This window comes from Mesoplodon bidens, assembly GCF_964165515.1.
Source record: "Mesoplodon bidens genome assembly, chromosome: 14".
Classification (NCBI taxonomy): domain Eukaryota; kingdom Metazoa; phylum Chordata; class Mammalia; order Artiodactyla; family Ziphiidae; genus Mesoplodon; species Mesoplodon bidens.
This window is the reverse complement of record NC_138170.1, coordinates 17,287,525-17,309,879: the sequence shown is the minus strand read 5'-3', so window position 1 is coordinate 17,309,879 and position 22,355 is coordinate 17,287,525. Positions and strand designations below refer to the sequence as shown.

General features: G+C 39.3%; 1 protein-coding gene across 11 annotated transcripts in view; it reads left to right on the top strand.

Moving 5' to 3' along the window:
• REV1 (REV1 DNA directed polymerase) overlaps nucleotides 1-22,355 on the top strand; it is an 81,906-nt gene that overhangs the window by 39,428 nt on the left and 20,123 nt on the right. For 8 of the 11 annotated variants that reach the window (XM_081254694.1, XM_081254691.1, XM_081254696.1 and 5 more), the window contains 6 exons: nucleotides 2,721-2,873; nucleotides 5,621-6,324; nucleotides 8,481-8,588; nucleotides 9,984-10,100; nucleotides 14,531-14,639; nucleotides 19,958-20,086. In XM_081254694.1, the coding sequence (XP_081110820.1) occupies nucleotides 2,721-2,873; nucleotides 5,621-6,324; nucleotides 8,481-8,588; nucleotides 9,984-10,100; nucleotides 14,531-14,639; nucleotides 19,958-20,086 (1,320 nt within the window). Of the gene's footprint in view, nucleotides 1-2,720; nucleotides 2,874-5,620; nucleotides 6,325-8,480; nucleotides 8,589-9,983; nucleotides 10,101-12,568; nucleotides 12,747-14,530; nucleotides 14,640-19,957; nucleotides 20,087-22,355 lie in introns of those variants that run through there. The other 3 variants (XM_081254692.1, XM_081254690.1, XM_081254689.1) reach the window with 3 other exon arrangements.

Here is a 22,355-nt window from a genome sequence, read left to right as displayed (position 1 = left end):
ATGAGTATGTGCCTGATACATTGTATAGAATGTAAGCTCTTTCATATATATCAGAATCTGTTTTCAGTGTACATGGGAAGAAAGCTCAGTATATAAAGAAACCATGTAGTTATATCTTTTGGTAAAGTGAAGCTCCATTTGGTTTTGAAATATGGGTTTTGATGTTTGGCTCTGTTTTTTTTTTTTTTTTTGTAAGAAGAATGGTAGAAAATATGAATACAGCTCCTTTGTGCTTAGGATAAGCAGTGAAATTAGAAAATGTTAGAAATGAATCCCTGAGAGACTTTGTAAAAGAAGATCTGTTAAAAATATACCGTCAGGGGCTTCCCTGGTGGCACAGTGGTTGAGAGTCTGCCTGCCGATGCAGGGGACACGGGTTCGTGCCCCGGTCCGGGAGGATCCCACATGGTGCGGAGCGGCTGGGCCCGTGAGCCATGGCTGCTGAGCCTGCGTGTCCGGAGCCTGTGCTCTGCAATGGGAGAGGCCACAGCAGTGAGGCCCGCATACCGCAAAAAAAAAAAAAAAAAAAAAAAAATACTGTCAGATAATGTTTCTCTTCATATATCTGTAGATGGATAAATGGATAAGCAGGGATAATTAAGAATATACACAGATGTATAGTGGTTTGGGCTTGAAATTAAAAGAATTTCTTGTCTAACGTTTCTGTAGTGCACTGGGCTTTAGTTTCTTTTACTGGGCATCTCTGAGGATGTCTGATTAGAGACCTGCAGTATTTAAATTGGCTCTTATTGTATATCAGTCTCCACGGACTTAGTTATGTAAGACTTAAGTTCTGCTGGGTGACATGGCTGTTGTTAGGAGTCATGTACGGTCAGTTTAGACCACAGAGAGCACCTGTAGCGTCTGGGTCACCCAGCAAGCTGTCAGTAGGATGGGGGAAGCCAGCATGATAATGGAGCGTGTCCTGGCTTCATTGCACGTTGGTCTTACTTCAGATGTGCAGCTGGCATATTGAGCATAGTTTCAGTCTCCACTTACCCCTTACTTACAGCTGTGCTGTGTGTCATGGAGGAGGCAGAAGGCTAAGGTTAGGGCTAAGTCCCTCTGCTTCTGAGGGTGGGAGAGCAGGCAAGATAGGTAATAACTAAGAAGACAAAGGTCCGTAGCCAGGCAGTTAAGATCAGTTGCTAAAGGAAGTTAAGTTTGATAAAAGTATAAAGTAAAATTCACTGTGCTGTACACCTGAAACTAACACAACATGGTATGTAAATCAACTGCACTCCAATAAAAAATTTTTTAAAAAATAAGGTAATAGATGGTCTAATTTTAGGATTTTAATTCTAGTATTTGAATGTAATCTGTAATCTTGATAAAACTAACTTTTAGCCTGATGGTAAATTTATTTAGATAAGTGAAAATTGAAGTGTGTTGTCACTAGTATGTTATCAACTGTCATAAATTAGTAGTTTAGCATATTTAGTAATTCCACCTAAAGCTGAAGGCAGTTTAGGTGGGATTGTATATTGATATAATTACATAAAGGACATAGTCTATAATATGGTATAGTTTCATTTTTAGGGTATATCATCAGTATGTTTTTCTGTATTCATAATTGTTGACTTAATATTTTAAATTGGTTTTGTTTGTTTTAAGCCAATTCAGTCATTTTTTTTTAAGTTCTGTGGAGTGTGTTTTGAGAAAATAAAAATGTCAAAACTCTTGGATTTGTCAGATAATAAGAAAAGTATTTTACTGTGTTATTTTTCTTCTAAATAATTAAAGGATGGCTTTCTTAATATATATTTTAGGTTTAAAGCCACACATGTGCTTTGAAATATTTCCTGATACTTAAGGAGCCTGTTTTAAAATTTGGATGTTAGCCTAAGCATATTAGTTGGCTGTTTTAAAATTTGAATTGAAAATGCTATTTTTAAAGATACAGTAACCGTATGTGTAACTCAGTTTATTAGAAAGCAAAACTCAGTTTAATCAAATCAGTTTTAGTTCTGAAGTATAATAGGCATTGGGAAGTGTCAGTTAATCTAGTATTATAATACTGCTGTTCCCCTCGTTTTTACAGGTGGTGTTTGATGCATATATAGTGAGCATTTGGAAGACGATATATAGATATATATGATAGCTTCTGCCCTCTCAGAGTTCTGTCTTCAAGTGGCCTTGTCTCTGTCGCTCTTACACACATAAGATAGTATAAATTACTTGTTAATCTTAAAGTTGAGATTCTTTATTTTGTCCTTTTATTTTACAGTTTTTCACATTTAATAGACCTAACATGAATCTTGGAAATTGGGAATCCTCATCCAGTTCCCTTATTCTGGAAAAATTTAATATGTGAGATAGTATTTGAGAAGATCTTGATGATTCTGTGCGAATTTTGGGGGGGAAGGATTGTGGTTAAATATTAAAGTCATGACGATGACAGTATCCACTAGTCCAGCTCTGTGCTTGAAGTTTTTCTCCTCCTACTCTATAGTCTATTTTCTTTTCCTCAACATGAGATGGTTGGCTACTAATTTTTAAAATTTCAGATGTGCCTTTTCATGGGCAGAAGGTCTCATTCTTAAGTGTTTAATAAGGAGGATTGTCTTAGGACCACTAAAACAAAGGGAGAAGGAATAAACTAGAAAAAGAGATGGCCTATTGTTGGTGAAATATTCCTGTCACTGAGAACATTGATTTTTTGTGAAGCTCCTTTTCCCCAAGTATTAAACTCTTAAATTGGTGTTACTTTTTTATCCTAGCATCAAAGCCGGACGACTCCTGTCCTACATTCCGTATCAGCTGTACAGCAAGCAATCCTCCACGCAGAAAGGTCTCAACTTTAATCCTGTGTGCAAACCTGAGGACCCTGTACCAGGTCCCAGCAGCATCACCAAACAGCTCAACGACAGGGTGTAAGTTTGTCTAGGTTGGGGAGACTACACAGCTAGTTTTTAGCAGTGAGAATGGCCCCTGCTCTGCTGAAGATAGAAACAAATATAAAAACTGGCTATTCATCTATATTAATCCTGTTGAAGTACAGGGGAGCGTGTCTTACCTAAAAATTATTTTTATCATGACAGTTTCGTAAACAAGAAAGCTTTTCCACTGTCATTAGATTCCCATGTTAAACCAATGGATCTTAAATTATTAGAAGTAAAATGTTCCATGGATTTTCATGGCAGTAATTATTTTTGACACAAGTAATTTGCCATAGAATATTGCTTTCTCGAAAACTGAACTAACTACTCCAGCTACAGTTTTGCTGTGTGCTAATGCATAGAAAGACAGGTAATGAAAATGTTAACACTTCTAGGTTATTTTTGGAAAATTCTAAATCAGTAACAATTCTAAATTGGTAAATATTTTATATCAATTAAAATTTAGTTGATGACCCTCAAGGTTATAGAGTTAGAGGTGAATCTAGACTTTATTCCATGTGTCTGATTTTTTAAAATATTTTGACTTAAGATTTAATTGCAGTAATCCTGGGTAAATTGGCTTCACAGTTAATTGGTGTGTTGCCTTAACTTGTGTATCAGGTAGTAGTTCATTATCATGGTTCATTATCATTAGCCTTCCCCTTATTTATTAAATTGTTTGCTTTGGGAGTTTGATAATATTTTTTCCAAAAGACCAGGAGTCTGATTAACTTGGGATGATCCAGTGTCACTACCTTCTGTAGTTTTGTTGTCATTTGTTCTTTAACTTATAGGTTCACTTATAAGTGTATTCAGTTGTTTTTCATGTTACCTAAAACATTTAATTTTGTTTTTTTAGTACCATCAAGGTGTACAAGTAATATCAGATAAAGCTTCTGAATATACAACTTCATTTTTTTCTTACTTCACTAATAAAAGAAAATACATATGTGTGTGTTTTTTTGAAATTCTTCTTTGTGTTGATGTTAGGAAGAATTTACCTATTAGATTTAAATTATTGATCCATTTATGCTGTTGCCTAGTAAATGTATATCCACTCGTGATATATTTCTAGTACAGCTTACTTTATAAATGTCCGTTTGTCTGGGCTGAAACACCGTAGTGCAGAAAGAATGGGTATGAGCAGTATGTTTTCCTGCCAATGTGTGCATTTCTGTTGCATGTGTTGCTAGTAAAAAAACCTTAATATTTATGACATAGAAAACTAGATTTAAGACTTTTCTGACTTCACTTTTGTTGCTTTCTGTGTTCTTTATTTTTGGCATGTTCAGTGCATTTTATAAATTTCTTTGAAATTCCTTTATGTGACTTTTTGCTCCCTTGCTCTCTATCTCAAGGGCCAGACTTTCTCTGACATATATCAAATGAGGTTTTCTTTCCTTCCTCTCTTAATCGTTTCCCGTTGGTCATCTTTTCCTCTTTCACTGGTGGGGTCATCTGTGAGGATAGGACCTACTCAGATTTGGCTGTCAGATTCTATGAGATGGTCAGCCAGAGCCAGAGCCAGAGCCAACCCAGAAATGGGTGGTGCTGTTTCGCATCCAGCTCATGCGTGGTTTTCTGTGCAGTCAGGCTGTCATGACTAATATACCCAGTTGGTATTAGGAGCAGGAACTTTAGATTAAACCTGGTACTGCCGTGGTCATCTGACCTATGCCTTGGTGCTGCATGTGGCACCCTCATGTGGAGCCTGAGCTGTGATTGGACTAATGCTGTGGACTTTTCTAAGTAGAATGAATTACTGCTTTGTAATTCAGATTTTTGTTTTTGTTACTTAGTGATTCTTTTGAATGCAAATGAATGTTGTCTTTATTACAGAGCATTACCAAGCAGACATCTAGAAGAGCCAGGATGTGAATTTAACATAACATTTGTCATAGTTACTGCATTTATAAACCTGTCATCAGGACACTTGGTCCAGATTGCCATGGACCTACCACCCTGGCATCTAAATAATGCTTTTCTTAGAAATGAAATGCTAATTCCCTTGTCAATAGGGCGAACATCCTCATTTTTCTAGGTATGAATTTTTTTGAATTAACCATACACATTGACCTGACTTTTTTTACTTTTTATCTGCTTGTGCAACAGTTTGACCCTATTAATGGATTAGTGAATATAGTCTGTCAGTCATTTCCTGGGGGAAAGTAACGAGCCTCAGGATTGTAGCAGTATTGGATTTAATGTGTTGGAACAGTGCCTTACATAAAACTGAAAGTAAAAATAGGAATAAGAATTCAAATAAGGTCTCTTACCCATTTTTACGGGAATTATTCATATTGTATTAATTTAGCAAATACTTACTGACTGCCTAGTAAATGCCGGACACTGTGCTACAAACTGGATATTTAAAGCTTACAGATTACAGTTAATTTATAGTGGGAAAAATAATTGAAAACAATTTCTTGGATTTTTCTTCAGTCTGAAAAAGATCCTATTCTATTTTCTTCTCTGTGAGTGTCTGACATTAAAAAAAAAACAAAAACCTGATAGGCTGTTAATGTGCTAGAATTTTCATAGTTACCTTGCTCCTTCAGTTTAGCAAAGAATTATCTTTTATTAGAAGAGCAATAATGAAAAAACATGTGTGCCTTAATCATTCAGATTTGGTGGAGGGAATATTAAAAGTGTGTACCACTAAGACAGTGTTTAAATGGAAAATTGTTTTAGCCTGAAAGTCAGACATTATTCATTTAAACAGATTTTTTTTCCTGCCCCAGAAATCACATAATTAAGAAGATTGAGACAGAAAATGAAGTCAGAGTCAATGGAGTGAACAGTTGGAATGAAGGAGATGCAGATAATGACTGGGGTTTTGTGGAGCCGGAGCCCTTCTTCCCAGGAAGGAAACAGAACGGAATTCCGCATCCCGGAGATGGCAGTGCCGTTTGCAACGGACACACTCATAGCTCTAATGGTGCCTTAAAGACACAGGACTGCCTGGTGCCCAGGGGCAGCGGTGTTGCCAGCAGCCTGTCCCCCGACCCTGCCCATGAGGAGGAAGCAGCCGAGAGGAGCGGCGGCGGCTTCAGAGACCGCGCTGTGCAACAGTCCCAGCAAAGCACCAGAAGCACAGATGCTCCGCAGAATCCGCACAGAACTAATTCCTTCTCCCTGTCACCTTTGCACAGCAGCACTCGAGTCAATGGTGCTCACCACTGCACTGCTCAGGGGCCTTCAAGCACAAAGAGCACTTCTTCCGTCCCTTCACCGAGCGAGGCGGCACCCTCTGTGCCACCCAGACCCTGCCACTTCATCTCGGACTTCTACTCGCGCTCGAGACTGCACCACATTTCCACGTGGAAGTGCGAGTTGACTGAGTTTGTCAGTACCCTGCAGAGACAAAGTAGTGGTATCTTTCCAGGAAGGGAAAAGTTAAAAAAAATGAAAGCAGGCAGGTCTGCATTTGTTGTAACTGACCCAGGTAGATACTTACTAAAATCGTTTTCTTAAGAAACAATCATGCTTGATCATTTTGTTCTTCATCTGTCACTGGTATTCTGGTCAGTACTAAGGTCTTGTAACATGGAAGTCTTTGGGAATAGCAGGTTATGTAAGTAACAGTGAGTGTAACAGATGATAGAAAGCTTTCTTACTAAAAATTTTCTACAAAATTAGATTTGAGTGTGGCTAAGTGAACATTTTTAGGTAATTTAAATAGTAATGAGGTTGGGATTCTGAGCATTCATTCTTCCTGTAGACATTATCAGTTGTTGAAGTTTTGAACTGTAAAATATAACATATTTTATATTCAGTGCTTAAACTCCTGTAAGAATGAATTGGTTTGGTAAGAGTAACTGTTAATTTTTAAAAGCTTGCGTCATAATGATTTATCAATAATTAAATAACTTTGACATAATAGCTATTATAGTGGTAAGCTTTTAGTGAGATTAAGTATTTTCACATATAAGTAGGTTGGTTAATTGTATTTTGTTTTTTAAATAGTTTTCTTGTCATCAGAAACAAACAGAACCAACAATAACAGGCTGTATTTCTGTGCCTGTCATTATAAATTGGTATCTGGTTTGAGGTTTTAGTTGCTTTTTATGGATTACATGGGCTCCCCCTGGGGCGGGATCTCAGAGATTATCTAGCATTACCCTTTAATTTATGGCTGTGGAAACTGAGGTGCAGAGAGAAGCTCATGGTTCTCTCACAATGTGATAGAACCTCTCCATGTGGGGTTTTTCTGTTATGTTTTGCTGTGTTTGACGTAATTCCAAATGCTTTTTGTTATTTATGAGATATTTCAAAATAATGTTATAGGTATTAGATTTTCCTTTTATCATGCCTTGGCCTTGTTACCTAAAGGTCGTTTAATTTTGAAAGCTTCAAAGAGCTATTATGGATCAGTTCTATGAATGGGAATAAGATGAGAGATTTTTATATTGTATGAAAGCATTCAGTAGGCTTTTAGTGTATGCATTCTGTATGACTTGAATCTTTAAAACCATTATTTTTGAGTTGTTTACATTATGTGTGTATAATACTTTTATACAGCAGACTTATAATTGTTAAGATTTATTTTATAAATGATTTCTCGAGGGAATATAGAGGGTAGCAAGGAAGTCCCTAGCTTTGGAGTTAGGTAATAGCCTGAGTCCACATCCTGCCTCTGCCACTCTTACGATGCAGAGCATGTGAGTTCACCTCTCTGAGTCTCAGTTTCCTGTCGGCACACAAGTGATAGTACAGGCAGATAATAGGAACAAAGGTCCGGTGCCCTGCACCTAGTGAGAACAAGGTAAACTCTTTCACAATCACAATTTGGTAAATGGAGTTGTCTCAACGTTTTGGGGAGTAAATGTAAGTTTTTGGAAGCCTGTTATGAAGATTAACCTCAGTACTGTTATTCTTAAATCTAGCAGAGGAAAATTCCTTTATGAGGTCATCACTTTTTAGAAGTGTGGTGGCTTATGGGGCTCTGAAATTAGACTGCCCGGGATTGAATTCCAGCTCAGCCTCTTACTGGCTGTATGACTCATGTTATTAATCTGCAAAATGGGGATAATAAGCTTACTTCTCTCATAGTGTTGTAGTGAGAATTTAAATAAATTAATACATGTAAACCTCTTAAAACAGTGCCTGGCCCCTACTTAGAGAGCGCTCAATAACAGGAGCCGTTTTTACTGCGGTCTTACCAAGGACTGTTGTTACTGCATAGAATAGTAATCATCTACAGTGACTTAGGTCTGTGGAACTAAATATATGAAAACATCTTTATACATGTTCATAAACCAGTCAGCCCACAGAAATAACTTGGAGATAAGCATTTAGACAGACTTTTAATTAGAGACTTGTTAGAATATAGACTAGGAAAACATGATGTCTTCACAATTGATTTTAAATTCTGTTTGGAAACTAAATTTGTACCTCTGAATTATTTCTAGAGCCAAAGAAACTGAAATTTGATTTCTCTTGAGGTGATAGAAGGAATCTATTATGGAATCTGTATTTTTTAAAAAACTTTATTCTGCTTGTAAGCATTTAAAAATGTAATTCTAAAATTAACTAGACCTGATTTTTTTTTTTAATATTAAAAACTAGTTTGGGGTTTGAACATTCTGTTTTTCCTTCTAGGAAATATGTCAGTATTGAGTTCACCCAGACATCAGAGCTGTATAATGCATGTTGATATGGATTGCTTCTTTGTATCAGTGGGTATACGAAATAGACCAGATCTCAAAGGTCTGTATTCTTGTTTATGTATTAAGAAAACTGATATGTTATAAACATTTATTCTGTGGGGTCACAAAGTATTCTTTAAGAAATATTTATTCTAATTTTCCTTGGCAAAATCAATTCCTACTTCCAAATTTTCTGGACTCCATTATCAAGAAAGAGAGGGAAATTAGAAAAGTTGTTTCCTCCCTGTAGAGACCAGGCCTTTAGGGAAGAATATTCCTCTTCAGCTGAACATCTAAGACTAATGTAGATAGGGACCTGCTTTGGGCATTTTCTATATTTTTATCTATATTTATTATTACTTTGTCAATAAATGGAGATTTTATGGTAGCATATGTCTTTGCAGCTTGGGTCACTATGCTTTCTCTTGAATGAGTAACGTGATTAACTGTCCTGATGCTAGGGAACGTTCCCACTTTTTGGTTGTAGGATAATTTTGTATTATTGAATATTGCTCAAATATGTTGTCATCTGTGCAGTCTTCGTTTTAATGGAAATTTTAGGTATTTGTGACCTAGTCAATACTTTTGAAAATATTTATTCTCGATTTTTGAGAGTTCTGTGCCCAAAAGAGATAGCTATTAGTACTATCTTCTGAGAGTGAATTTTTCCCTTAAGGAAAGCTTAGAAACTGCCGGGGTTAATACTAGGGCTTTATTTTTATCACGGGCAGTTGCTGCTTCAGCTCTGATAGGAGTGTTTAGACTGTAAAGAGTTGATTTTAGCCCATGAGTGACTTCTTAATGCTTTTTTTTTTTTTTTGTCCTCACAACAAATGCATTCAGTGAAATATGTGCGTGTATATATATATATACACATGGATTATTCATGCTGTTGCTTTACACAGTTAGAGTTATCTTGTAAGTTAACACAAACACATATAAGGAAACGATGCATGAAAGATATTATAACTAAACCAAAAATTTCGGGACTATATATACTCACCTTTGATTATATAGTAGGTCAGATTGTGATTCCTCTACATATACATTTAATTAGTTTTTTTTCTTGCTGTAAAAATAAAGATTAGTTTAGATGTTACCTTACTTTTCTGATACCAGAAATATTAAAAATCTAGATACAGTTAGTTTTTCTTTCTCTCCCCACCCTACCAGTATAAATCTAGGATCTGAGTTGCCTGTTTTCTACTGTAAGAAACCAGACAAAAACCATAGAAAGTTGTGATAGTGTTGCTTTTAAGTTGAATAAATGCATCAAAATTGTCACAAATAGTTTACTTTTGGGGGGGTACAGAGAAACTTATCAATAGATGAGTTTTGCATAACTTCAAAGATTTTGGCTCTTTTAGGGATTAATGCCTAAGTTAAAGCTAAAGAGAGATGTCATATTTCTTGAGTGTCAGTGTTCCTGTACTTAGCTTTTTTTCTTTCCTTACAGGAAGGCCGGTGGCCGTCACAAGTAACAGAGGCAGTGGCCGGGCACCTCTGCGCCCTGGCGCTAACCCCCAGTTGGAGTGGCAGTGGTACCAGAATAAAACCCTGACAGGCAAAGCAGGTACAGATACTGAGCCCTCTTTGAAGTCAGAGTGCTCCTGTTGAAGACTTCTGGATTTTGCTTTAGTATTGTTACAGAGTTAAAAGCAGAGTTGAAGTAATTAGCTTTTTCATTCAAGGGTTTTAAGGGTGTCAGTGACATCTTAAAGCAAAATCCGAAAGCAGTACAAATGGGTGGTTTATAGTTACACTTTGTTGAATTGGATAACACTACTTTCTTGGGAAAGAGAGTGAAGAATGTTTTAAAAGGTGTGATTAGTTTGCTTTGTATAAATTTAGATTGGGGATGAAAATCATGGACATCGTTCTGTGGAAGCCTCTCCAACTTGAAAGTTGGTCACGGATCTCAGTAAGGGCACTAAAGTTTGTGTTGCTGAAGATGTGTATGAGCCAGTGGAGTGAGAAACAGTAAGGCTTTAATTTACTGAAATAAGAAGATAAATGCCAGCAGTCATTCCCCATATCTTTGTTGAACCTATTTCATATGAGAAACTTTTTTCTTGCTTCTCTTAATTTTGACTATTAATAAACAAAAATCATAAATTATACTAATCACAGTGCTGTTAAGATTTTCATGTTTCTTCCCACCTCCCCCATTAAATTCCCTGAGAAATATTTGCTTAGAAGTGAAATTATTTGGCATTGATCAGTTTCCCCATGGATGTCTGGAAAGCCAAAATTTTTTAAAATTAGTTTTTCAAAAAAATGTTAATCAGGAAATAGAAATTAGATATGCAGTAGAATGGAAGGCATGCAGTAGAATGGAAGGCATGCAGTTAAATTTTGTCCCAGTTATTTCAGGTCTCAGGTTTTCAGTTATAAAACTTTGGGCTTATTTTAGAAAGAAATTAAGACAAAAGGAAAGCCGGTGGACATCTCTGAGAACCTTCTCGGGATTACATTCCTCTTGCTGGTTGTGGTCATTTGTTTACACGCTGTAGGTACAAAGGAAAATAATTATAGATACATCTTTATGCTTCATGTGTACCTGTATTCTGCAGATTTCCTAAAGCTTTTCCCGGTCATTAAATCTTTTAAGAGAATTTTTAGGATTCTAACGTTTTGTGTGAAGTGAGTAGGTGTTGAGGTTAGGAAATACTGAGCTTGTTGAGATTTAGTTATATTATGGTATTTGACACTATGGGTAGTTTCTTAAGTATTAGTAGTTTGGTTTTGTGGAAGGTTGGTTTTTCTTTTTGTGTTTTCTGTGTGGTATTATTTTAAAGATGAAATCTAAAATTCTGGAAAACAAATAAGTAGCTTAAGGGAATGCACAGTACTTGTCACGCATTGGGCACTCAGTAAAATATTGGATGAACATTAAAGAGGGAAGGATAATACCCTGTGTATACCGTTCATAGCATCTCTCGTTACTCGGTGCTCAGAGCTCCTCCCATGGGTGGAATCTTGTGTTTGCACACGTGTCCTTACTTTACAGGCTACATCGACACACTCCTTAGAGCAGCAGAGAGCTGGTCCTCTTACGTCTTTCCTCGCATCACAAATGATCTGACCATAAACAGTTTATAAAGAGAACCCTGGCATTGGTTACTTAATTGTGTTCATCCGTGTAGCCCCTGGGTTTTCATAACATTGTAATGACCTTTTATAACTCACATTCCCTCTGCCTCTAAGTGTGAGTGGTAAACCAGAAGGTAAATATTAGGAAAAGTATTGAAATTTCACTTGCCCTTGAAAACTGTCAAAAATAGATTTTCCTGTCACTAGAAAAAGTGAATATGATACTTTGTATTTTATACTCTTTCTTTAACTTGGTATCATTCACTTTAATGTACGTCCTAAGCCTTTTGACCCATTAGGATCTTACCAAAATATTTGCTACATATCACATGAATAGATTGTCCTCTGTTACAAAGTTTGGTTGCAGCTAGGCTTATACTTGGAACTTGTTTTTTCCATGCTTTTGTTCCTCTTTCCTTGTTATTCTCTGATCTTTCTTTCTCTGGCTCCTATTATTAGATATGACACCAAATTTTAAAATATTGAGGATCAGTTTAGGAATTAGAATCTTTGCCTTCTGTACAGTAGCTTTTTAAAACAATTCAGTTCTAATGTTTTGGATTGTACGTCTAGGCAAAGTATTAGAACAAATAGCATCTTTAGCCCTTTATCGCAACTTAGTTTCTTACTTGTCATATTCAGAGACTCTTTGTCTAATCAGACCGGTGTAACCAGGGCTCTCCATCCCTGGCTTCTTTGGCAGCTGCTTCCTGAGCAGTACTTAGCAGCGAGCCTTCTCATTGACGATCTTGAATTTGGAATCCCTTTATACTCAGAATTTCATGGTTGGGGCCTTTTCTCCCTTCCTGAATTCCAGAATGCAGACGTCTCCTATCCCTTCAACAACTTCAGTGTTCATTCTAAAGAACGACAGTTTTTAAAATCGTGTTAGTCATAGATTTATTCTCAGCGATTTCTTTTTCACAGACTTGGGTCCTGGCCTCTGATTTCTCCAACCGTTCCTCCACATTCTCCATGTGCCCGTCTAGTTTGTCGAGTTTTGATGAGCAGTTCTCTACTTTGCCCTCCAGTGAGGACAGTGTGTCCCTGCATTTCCCTGAATCTCCCATGAAGCAACTCACTCCGCTCGTGGAGGGACCACGCACCCTGCCGCGCTGTGGACCAGGTCAGCCCGCCCAGAGGAGAGAACACGAGGTGCCACCCCAGGCAGGGCGTTGGGAGCAGGGACCACAGACACTGTTCTCACCACAAGCATGACTTTTCCATGATTTTCAAAAGAAGTTCTTAGGTTGTTTAGCCCTTTGAATATAAGTCACCTAACTCCCCATAACTCACAAGGCATAACTCACGGGTGCACCTTTGAAAGGCAGCTGGTTGTGGCTGTTCAGGCTTCAGCTCTTCTTTTTTGGTTTAGTAGCAGCCCCTGTTGAACTGTGATACTGACAGCCCCAAAATTCTTACAGATTTTCAGCTTAGAATAATGGACTATTAAAGCTGATATTTAGCCTTCCAAAACCCTTCAGAACACTGGGCTGTCTGCTCTGTGTTCTGTCTTTAATTTGTCCTAGGACAGCTTCTGTTAGTCACAATGTATCAGAAATCATGGCTCAGATTGTATACTCTGCTGATTTTATTTTGGATGCAAGTGGAATTTGACCCCATTGATATGCCAATCCTCAGAGTTTGATTTGCACTTATACTTCGTATGTATGGGTGCCAGACTCCAGAATTGCTTGTGTGGGTTTCATAGTTGGGTGAAAGATGATGATTACTGAGGTCAAACCAGGAAGAGTTGTTACAGCTTGTAAAGCCAGACACTCTGCCATGTTTACCTGCTGGTGCTTTACTTGGCTGATTTTTTTGTGGAACCTTATGTCTCTGAAAGAAATAGATAAATGCTGGGTTTGTTAGTTACGTGTTGTTACACTGTACTCTAAATAGATTTGTCTAGAATTAGCCGAAGTGCTATCTTAGTCTTATTTTACTGATTGTTTGTTCAGAATAGTAGAACTATGACTGAGAATAGATGTTTTTAAAGCGTATTCTTCTTGGAACTCAGTAGTATCCCAAGAGACATAACTGAAGTTGTGTTTTAATCTGTTTCTCACTTGCTAGTGACGTTACGCGATGTGCAGTCTGTAGGCTTTCTAGACTGAGTGCCTTCATATTCTTGCGTGAATCTGTACATTTGGTTTGGATATTAAGACGTACTTGTGAGCTCTACTCTTTAGGCTAGAGTTGTAGTCTATAAAGCAATTGATAGTCTCATCTCACTGGAATGTTTTTAATTGCACATGCATTGTTAAGCCAAAAGTAGAATTTCCTGAAAGGGGGGATAATATTGTGAAGCTCTTTTACCTGATGTGTTTTCAAAAGAAAAAGCTTAGATTTAGGATGGACCTTCTTATGGTATATGACCTTTTAAATTATTTTTTGATCAAATGACTTGTAGGAATTTGATGTTTGTTGAAAATGTTAATTAGCTTTAAGTTTTGCAGATAGTTTTTAAGAAACAGCAAGAACATTCAGAGAAATTTACTATATTTCCCACTAACTGTTTCCCATTCCAGAGAGCTGTGTCATCCTTTTGAGGCTGTAGGAGGGGGTTTATCTTCCTGATCACTTTTCATCCTTGTCCATCTCAACAGACTTAAAGGGATATTTTATACTTATCTTTTGGTATATGTTTTTTAAAACGATTGTTAAAACAGAACTCTTTCGATTTATTTTAAGTTTATGTCTGACTGCTGGTGAAGACTATGCTGGAAGCAAACCATTTTAGAGTTATAGATTTTCTTTTATTAAATAAGGGGATAAATGTCAATGGAGATAACTATATTTGGAATTTATTGAACATTTATATATGAAAGGACTGGTAAACAAATTTCTTGAATGCAAGTTAAGGAAAATCAGTTTTTAACTCACAATCATTAAATTTTATTTTTAAAGCAGAAATACCAGATTCATCAATGTGGGAGAACCAAGATTCCGCACAAACAAATGGAATTGATTCTGTTTTGTCAAAGGCTGAAATCGCATCTTGTAGTTATGAAGCCAGGTATGTAGAAATTAAGGGTGTTGTAATACTTAATGAATAATTAATTTACTTAATCATTTTTATATAATCTTTTGAAGTGGATTTAGACATGCTGGTCAAGCCTATGACTTAAATGTTAGAAACATGTTATGGAAAGAAATCTTTCTAGCCTTAATCCCTTCAGTTTCCTTTTCTTTCCCTTCACAAATGCTAGATAACTTTAAATAAATACCTTAGTGTCCTGATGAACCAGTGGGTCCTATGGTGGAAACCAAAAGAAGCTGGACATTGTCGTTTTTAAACCATTGTCTCTTGAAGTATAAAGTTAAAGAATTAGATATTTTTGAATAGGAGAGGGGCTTAATGTCATCTACTCTGATCGTTCCCTTTTAGCACTGGGAAAAATCCCTTGTTATTTAAACCTTCTAATAGTATTTTTTTTAAAGTTATGTTGAAACTTGATTGCCTGTTAAGTTATAACTAAACAGTTCCATAATGGCATGACTAATCATCTCCTCACTTAAAGTTGCAGTGTTGTCAACCTGTTAGCACTAATCCTAATTACAACCAGCTGTTTCAGTACTAGAAGAAACAGACATATATATCATATGTTCCTCATACTTAAAAAAAATTAATCGTTTTTTAAAACTCGATTATTATAGTTGTAAAAATGGAGTAATAATGAAGTGATTTTTTTTTTTTTTTGTGGTACGCGGGCCTCTCACTGTTGTGGCCTCTCCCGTTGCAGAGCACAGGCTCTGGACGCGCAGGCTCAGTGGCCATGGCTCACGGGCCCAGCTGCTCCGCGGCATGTGGGATCTTCCTGGACCAGGGCACGAACCCGTGTCCCCTGCATCGGCAGGCGGACTCTCAACCGCTGCGCCACCAGGGAAGCCCCCTGAAGTGATTAATTTAAAAGAGTATTCTTTATTTTTTCTTTCTTGATAACTGAACACAAACATTTTTACCTTTATAGCACAGCAAGCATTTATTTACACATTGTTGGCAAGTGTTGAAGTATTTACTAATTATAGAAACAGAGTCAAGTCACATCAGCTACATTTTTCAGCCTTTTTTTTTAGATAGTGTCTTTATGGCTTAGTCATTCATACTTTTTTTTTTTTTTTTTTCTGCGGTATGCGGGCCTCTCACTGTTGTGGCCTCTCCCGTTGCGGAGCACAGGCTCCGGACGCGCAGGCCCAGTGGCCATGGCTCACGGGCCCAGCCGCTCCGCAGCACGTGGGATCCTCCCGGCCCAGGGCACGAATCCGCGTCCCCTGCATCTGCAGGCGGACTCCCAACCACTGCGCCACCAGGGAAGCCCAGTCATTCATACTTTTAAAAAATTGAGATATAATGGACATGTAACATTAACCGCATACAACGACTTGATATATATAACATTTTACAGTCTTGATTTAAAGTTGGGGTTATTCAAGCAAGTCCAGTCTGAACAAAAAGTATCTTAACGCAACATCATCTAACCAGAGTAGTTTGCTTAAATCTTGCCTGTTATTTTATAAAAAGGATATTTAAGAAAAAAGGATTATATTCAAACATGCATAATTATTTTAAAAATTTTTATATAAATTTATTTATTTATTTTTGGCTGTGTTGGGTCTTTGTTGCTGTGTGCAGGCTTTCTCTAGTGGCGGCAAGTGGGGGCTATTCTTCGTTGTGGTGCACGGGCTTTTCATTGCAGTGGCTTCTCTTGTTGCAGAGCACAGGCTCTAGGAGCGTGGGCTGAATTCAGTAGTTGTGGCTCATGGGCTCTGGAGTGCAGGCTCAGTAGTTGTGGCGCACGGGCTTAGTTGCTCCGTGGCATGTGGGATCTTCCCGGACCAGGCCTCGAATGCTTGTCCCCTGAATTAGCAGGCGGATTCTTAACCACTGTGCCACCAGGGAAGTCCGTAAAGTATTTTAAATTATTTTCTGTTTATGACTTGTTAGACTTTTACTCCTGAACTGACTTTGCCTTTCTCACTGACAGAATTATGTTTTAATCTTTTTCATTGTTAGTTGATAATGTAGCCAAGGAATTGAACCTTACTTTAATGAAAGAGATATGTCAGATCTAAATACATTTTGCATTATTATGTTTTTATTAGCACAGGCAGTTTAGAGCTGATTTTACGCTGTGCTCAGTAGGCTAGTCTTTTCGCCCTGCTCAGTTACAGACAACGTGCTTATAATGACTGGGCATCGTGTCCTGTATCTGGAGGGTGTGATGAAACCCAGAAACACACGCTCAGTCTTTGGATTTTGCTGTTGGTGAAACGGAAGCACCGCCTTTCTGTACTGCCTCTGCAGGATCTCCCTTCTCTCCCGGCGGCCCAGGTTGGACGCTGGCTGGAGAGTGAGCACCAAGGCCACCTCAAAGTTAGAAGCATTGCCAGCTCCTGGTGGCTTTCGAGTCCAGTAGCCACAGATATGTCTGGGCTCCGGGCCCCTGTTGGTGTTTGTATGGTGCCTTTGTATTGTACCACAGATGGCTATTGTCAAGCTGAATGTGTTACAGAATAATTGGGGTGACGATATGAGGGCCAAATGCTGTGTAGCAAGCCATTTGAGTGTCGCTTAGAGGGCAAATGTTTATTTTAAGGAGATGCAGAAAGTGATGAAAATGAATTTGTTTTAGTTGGCGAAGAAAAACATGAAACCCACAGCAATGGGGTTTTTGTCCTTTAATTGTAATTTTTCATTTTCTAGAAGGCTATTCCTAATGAAGGTCTCTTGAATACCCTTTTGTTTTGTGGCTATATGTAATAGTTATATTTTCCTTAAGTGAGAAGGTTTTTTCTTAAATAAGTATATTCACAGTTGGATCACAGAAATGTTTCTGGGCTTGGCGTGGGGACTGTATTGTGGGCACGGTCATCCCACCTTTAGGCACTGATGAGTTTTCAGAAGACACAGACTTTATAATAATGGGGTCAGCAAAGGATGGGACGTGAACATGAGACGGTAGACGTCAGGAAGGTAGAATGCATATATGTAGGTCAGAATATGTGCTCATACTTACCATAGAGAACCAGCTTTATACATAGTAAGTTAGAAGGTGAATAATGTACATGGATAGGTAATGATATACAAATATCCTAGAATCATAAATTTTTAAGAGCAAATCATTTCTAAACCTCTGTTTTCACGTGCTTTTGTAAGGCCACTTTACAGTCCTTAATTAGTGGTACGGATGTCCTTTGCTATATTGAATTGACAGTGACAGTGATTTACTGGTTACTTTTTTTTAATGTTGTCTAATGCAACACCAAATACCGTTGTCTGAGCATATAGCACGTGGAAGCAGGAGTGTGCTGCCTTCACTTTAAACCTGGGAGTAAACTGTTTCTGCAGCTTATGAAGTACTGGTAGTCTTTGCCGCCTGCGACTTCATTTGAGAGGAATAAATGTCACTGTAGTGAAGTTATTTCAAGCTGTTTTGTAATTGTCTTTACTCATTTATCTTATTTTATTTTATTTTATTTTTTTGTCTGTGCCGCATGACTTGTGGCATCTTTGTTCCCCAACCAGGGATTGAACCCGGGCCCTTGGCAGTGAGAGTGATGAGTCCTAACCACTGAACCGCCAGGGAATTCCTACTCATTTATTTTATATGAAACAAGTCTAATTTCCCAACCACCGACTCAAGGTCTTTTGCTTCCCTTAGTTATGGGAAGCCTCTGAGGTTTACCCTTTTTTTGTTCATAACTTCCTTACAGTGTCTAGTGATCCCTAAACATTTCTCTGTGAGGTGTAGGTATGCGTGAGTACATAAGTTGATGTATTACATTTTTCTAAGTAATATGTCCCTGAAATCTTTTGTGTAAGTGAACAATTTGAAAACGAATTTATTGTAAATATAAGAGTATTGTGCTAACAGGAATTATGTAAGACATTCCTTTAAAAATGAATAATTGGCTTTAATGTGTAAGCTTAGCTTTGTTGCATGCTGAACCTCTGTATCTGGCACTACTGGGACGTTTCAGCTTGTTTGTGCACGTCTCTGCAGACTTGTGAGCTCCTCCGCACACACTTCCCTGCCTCACGAACCAGGTCCATCACCTTGAATCCGTCCTCCCCTAGGCCAGCGCAGGTCATCCTCATGGATGTCATGGGATACGCTGTACTCACATAGTGCCCGAGACATAAACTTTTGTTAAATGAATGAAAGCGTTGTTTTCTTCACCATGATTTGTTAATCATCTCTTCCTTTACTGTCATTTTTCCCTCTTACTAGATATTTCTCATCTACTCTGGGCTTTGCCGTCTGATGATCTATTATTGTTTTTATATACATTAAAAATGCATGTCCTTTTGCATTTCTTTCATCTGAATGGCTTGGCGGAGTCTTTTCCTTCTTGGCTGTCACTGGTGGTCTGGGATGGGCAGGCGCCACAGGCCTCTGTGCCACAGGGCACACCTCCGTACTGAGTGAGCACTGAGTAAATATTTATTGGGTAGATGTATCAAGTAACCATTTGATGTATTTACACCTATGAGTATGTAATCTGGGGAAACACTGCTTATTATTATCTGCTTGTGTTTTTACTGTAAGATTTTGTTTCGATTCATTGCATAGTAGTAACATGGAATTGTACTCATTATGTATAATTCCATAATTACAGTTTTGTGCTGAATGCTCCAAATTACCACAGGTAAGTGGGGCGTGGAGACACGCAAAAGATTTGAAATTTACCATTTTCAGTTAGGCCCCTCAAAGTTCTGGAACCCTGGCCCCTGCCCAGAGTGATGTCCCACCATGTCCACTGCTGTTGGCATCTCAGCCACTGTGGAGCCACCGCAGGAGCTTGGAATTGGTCAATTGGGAAGTGGGTGGTAATAGGCTGAGTACACTGTGTCTGTCTGTCGCATAGCGCTGTTTTGTGTGGTTCTGCTGTTTATATTCTTTGTCTTCGGGGGATTGAGCCGAACCAGGCCACGTGTGAGGGGAAGCAGACCGTTTTGACAGCACGCTCCTGCTCTGCGGTGGTTGTGGTATCACCGGCGTGTGCTGTGCCGGCATCTCTTCACAGGCGCCAGAGGTCTGAGTCTCAGGAGACGTCTTCACAGAGGCAGGAGCCAAACCTGGCCTTTGAATAACGTACTTGGGCACATCTGCACATGTCACTTACATGCATCAGACAATCTTGTCAGTTTCCTTTTGGGGGAAAACAAACCTGTAAGTTGTCTTAATGCCTGTTTTTTTTACCCCTCATGAAAACGGAGTTAAATGAAAATTGTGTATCAGTGGCTTGGGGAGATACTACCAGTATTTGATATTTGATTTGGCATTTAAAAATTCCTAGTCTAACCTCCACTGTATTTTGTTCTTTCTCTAGACAAGTTGGCATTAGGAATGGAATGTTTTTTGGGCAAGCGAAACAGCTTTGTCCCAACCTTCAGGCTGTCCCCTATGATTTTCACGCGTATAAGGAAGTTGCGCGAACAATGTATGAGACGCTGGCCAGGTACGTCGTGTGCTGCACTCACGCTCCCGCCTGCTCCTTTACTGCTTCTACCTAATGGTGAAGAGGGTACGGTTTCCCCAGGCCTGTCGGGGGCACTTGTGCTGGACGCTCCTCTCTCCCGGGAGCCTGCTCCTCTGCCTGCTGGTGTCACAGCCCCTCTCCTTCCCACGAGCACCTCCCGGAGCAGGGCTCAGGCCTCGGGGACGTGTTTGCACGGCTGGGATTGTTCAGCTGCTCCCTGGCGGTGATGTCGGTCTGATTCGGTGCCTTCATGACTTCTCGTCAGCGGTTCCAGGTTTCCCTCCGTGGAACCAGACAGCTGAAGGATTGGAGTTTTTAACCTGGTTATTCTCTTTTATTATATTTGAATTATGGTTTTGTTTCAAATGAGAACTATACGTTAACAAGTAGAGACTTTGTCAAACCCTGTGTCCTCTAAAATCATTAGGGATGCCAAAAGTTAGTTTTGATAAAAGGTTCTAGCAGTTCAGCTGGCGCTTGCACAACTTGGGGTGGTGCGGTGCTGTCCTCCGGGCGGCGGAGGGCCGCGTGTCGCGGCAGCTGCTCTCTGCACCCGGGGCACCTCCGTGTCGGTGATCGCGTAGCGCTCCATTGTTCACTGCTGACAAAATCCAGGCATACGTGGTCCGTGCAGTCCAAACCGGTGGTGTTCCACAGGGTCAGCTGTAGTTTCAAGGTGGGTGATTAGTTGGCTTGAGAAAAAGAGATTAATTTTTAGAATATTTACAGTGTAGGTATATTGAATGTTAATTCAAAACTCAAAATTTTAGATAAGTATACGTCAGGCCGTGTATGCTCTACAGCTGGAGTTGGCATATTTTCTCCATAAAAGTCCGGGTAAGGTCGTTGTCCCAGCTGCTCAGCCCTGCCGTGGACGGTGGCGGCAGTCAGATGAGGTGCGGGGTCGGCCCTGCTCCCTTCAGTCTTTATTCACCAAAACAGGCCTCTAGACAGCAGACCAGGGTCCGCCAACCCCTGGGCTGTGTTGATGTTCTGAGGGAGGCTCTTGCCTCCATCTCCACTTCTTCCCTCCTTTCTTACGCGTTACTTTGAACACCTGTTCATGGAGTGTCTACCAAGTGCAAACCACTGTTGATGCTGCCGGTCCTGTGAGAGTGGAGTCAGATCCAGGCTCTGCCTTTGAGGAGCTTACTTTAGCAGGAGAGAGAAGCACAGAGGGGCAGGTGAAGTTATCTGGCATCAGTCTGTGGACTTAGGGCTGAATGACGAGCCAGTTACAATCACAGCTGTCCTTAAGACCCCAATGTGGGAATGTCAGTGCTGCCAGGTGGAGAGGGTGCTTTTCAAGTCCCGTCCCAAAGCTGCGGTCAGTAGCAGCGCCGTGTGTGGGCTGGGAGCGGGTGGCCGAGCTGGGTGCCGTGTGTTCTGGTTACAGAGGCCCTGGAGTGGGCAGCCAGCCTGCACCTCAGATCGGGGGGTTTGGCGGATGCTATCATATAATTTTAGTGGGTGGAGGAGACACTGTTAGTGGCACGTGGCTGTTGTTTGGGGAAAAACATTCCTTGTTCTCCTTCCACCTTTGGAAATCCTGCCTCTGCTTCATATTCTCCATGCCTCAGAGCAGCTTCCATATCAGGAATACCCTTCTGCTCTTGCAGATTTCTCTCTGGAGTTAAACCTAACAAAACACTCACTTCTTAAATGATTGTTGATGGTAATTAATCTGATTCGTAACCTACAGTAAGGTGTAGTGAGAGGCAAGGCCTGGCCCTCCTGGTACTTTACCAGGTGGATTATTGAAGATCCATTTCTGGTCCTGAGGCCTCTGCTGGCCTTGTGGTGCACATATTTAATTAGCATCAGAGCCACATGGTGATTCTTCTCTTCCTTTTCCTCTTCTGTGGAGAATTGAAACAGTCCTTTGTGTGAGTAGATCAGGACCAAACAACAACAGAAATCAAAACCCGAAGTATTTCCACGTGCAGGGAGTGTTGCTGGTGTCCTTCTGGACAGGCATCTGGGTGATTGGCCATCATATCCTACTGTATCCTGGGCATTTTTGTTTAGGAGACTGTCAATTGCTTGTTTGATTTGTGTGATTTTTCTGTTCCTCAAGGATTCTGGTAAATCGTGTTTGAACATTTTTGAAATTAAATGTTGTGACAATTCCAGTTCACTTACTACTTTTCAACTATTCAGAGGTTTACAACGGTATTCTCAGTATAGGGAAATTGAAATGGTCATTTCTGTTGTATTTTGGGTAGTTAATATGGAAAAAAAGAAAACA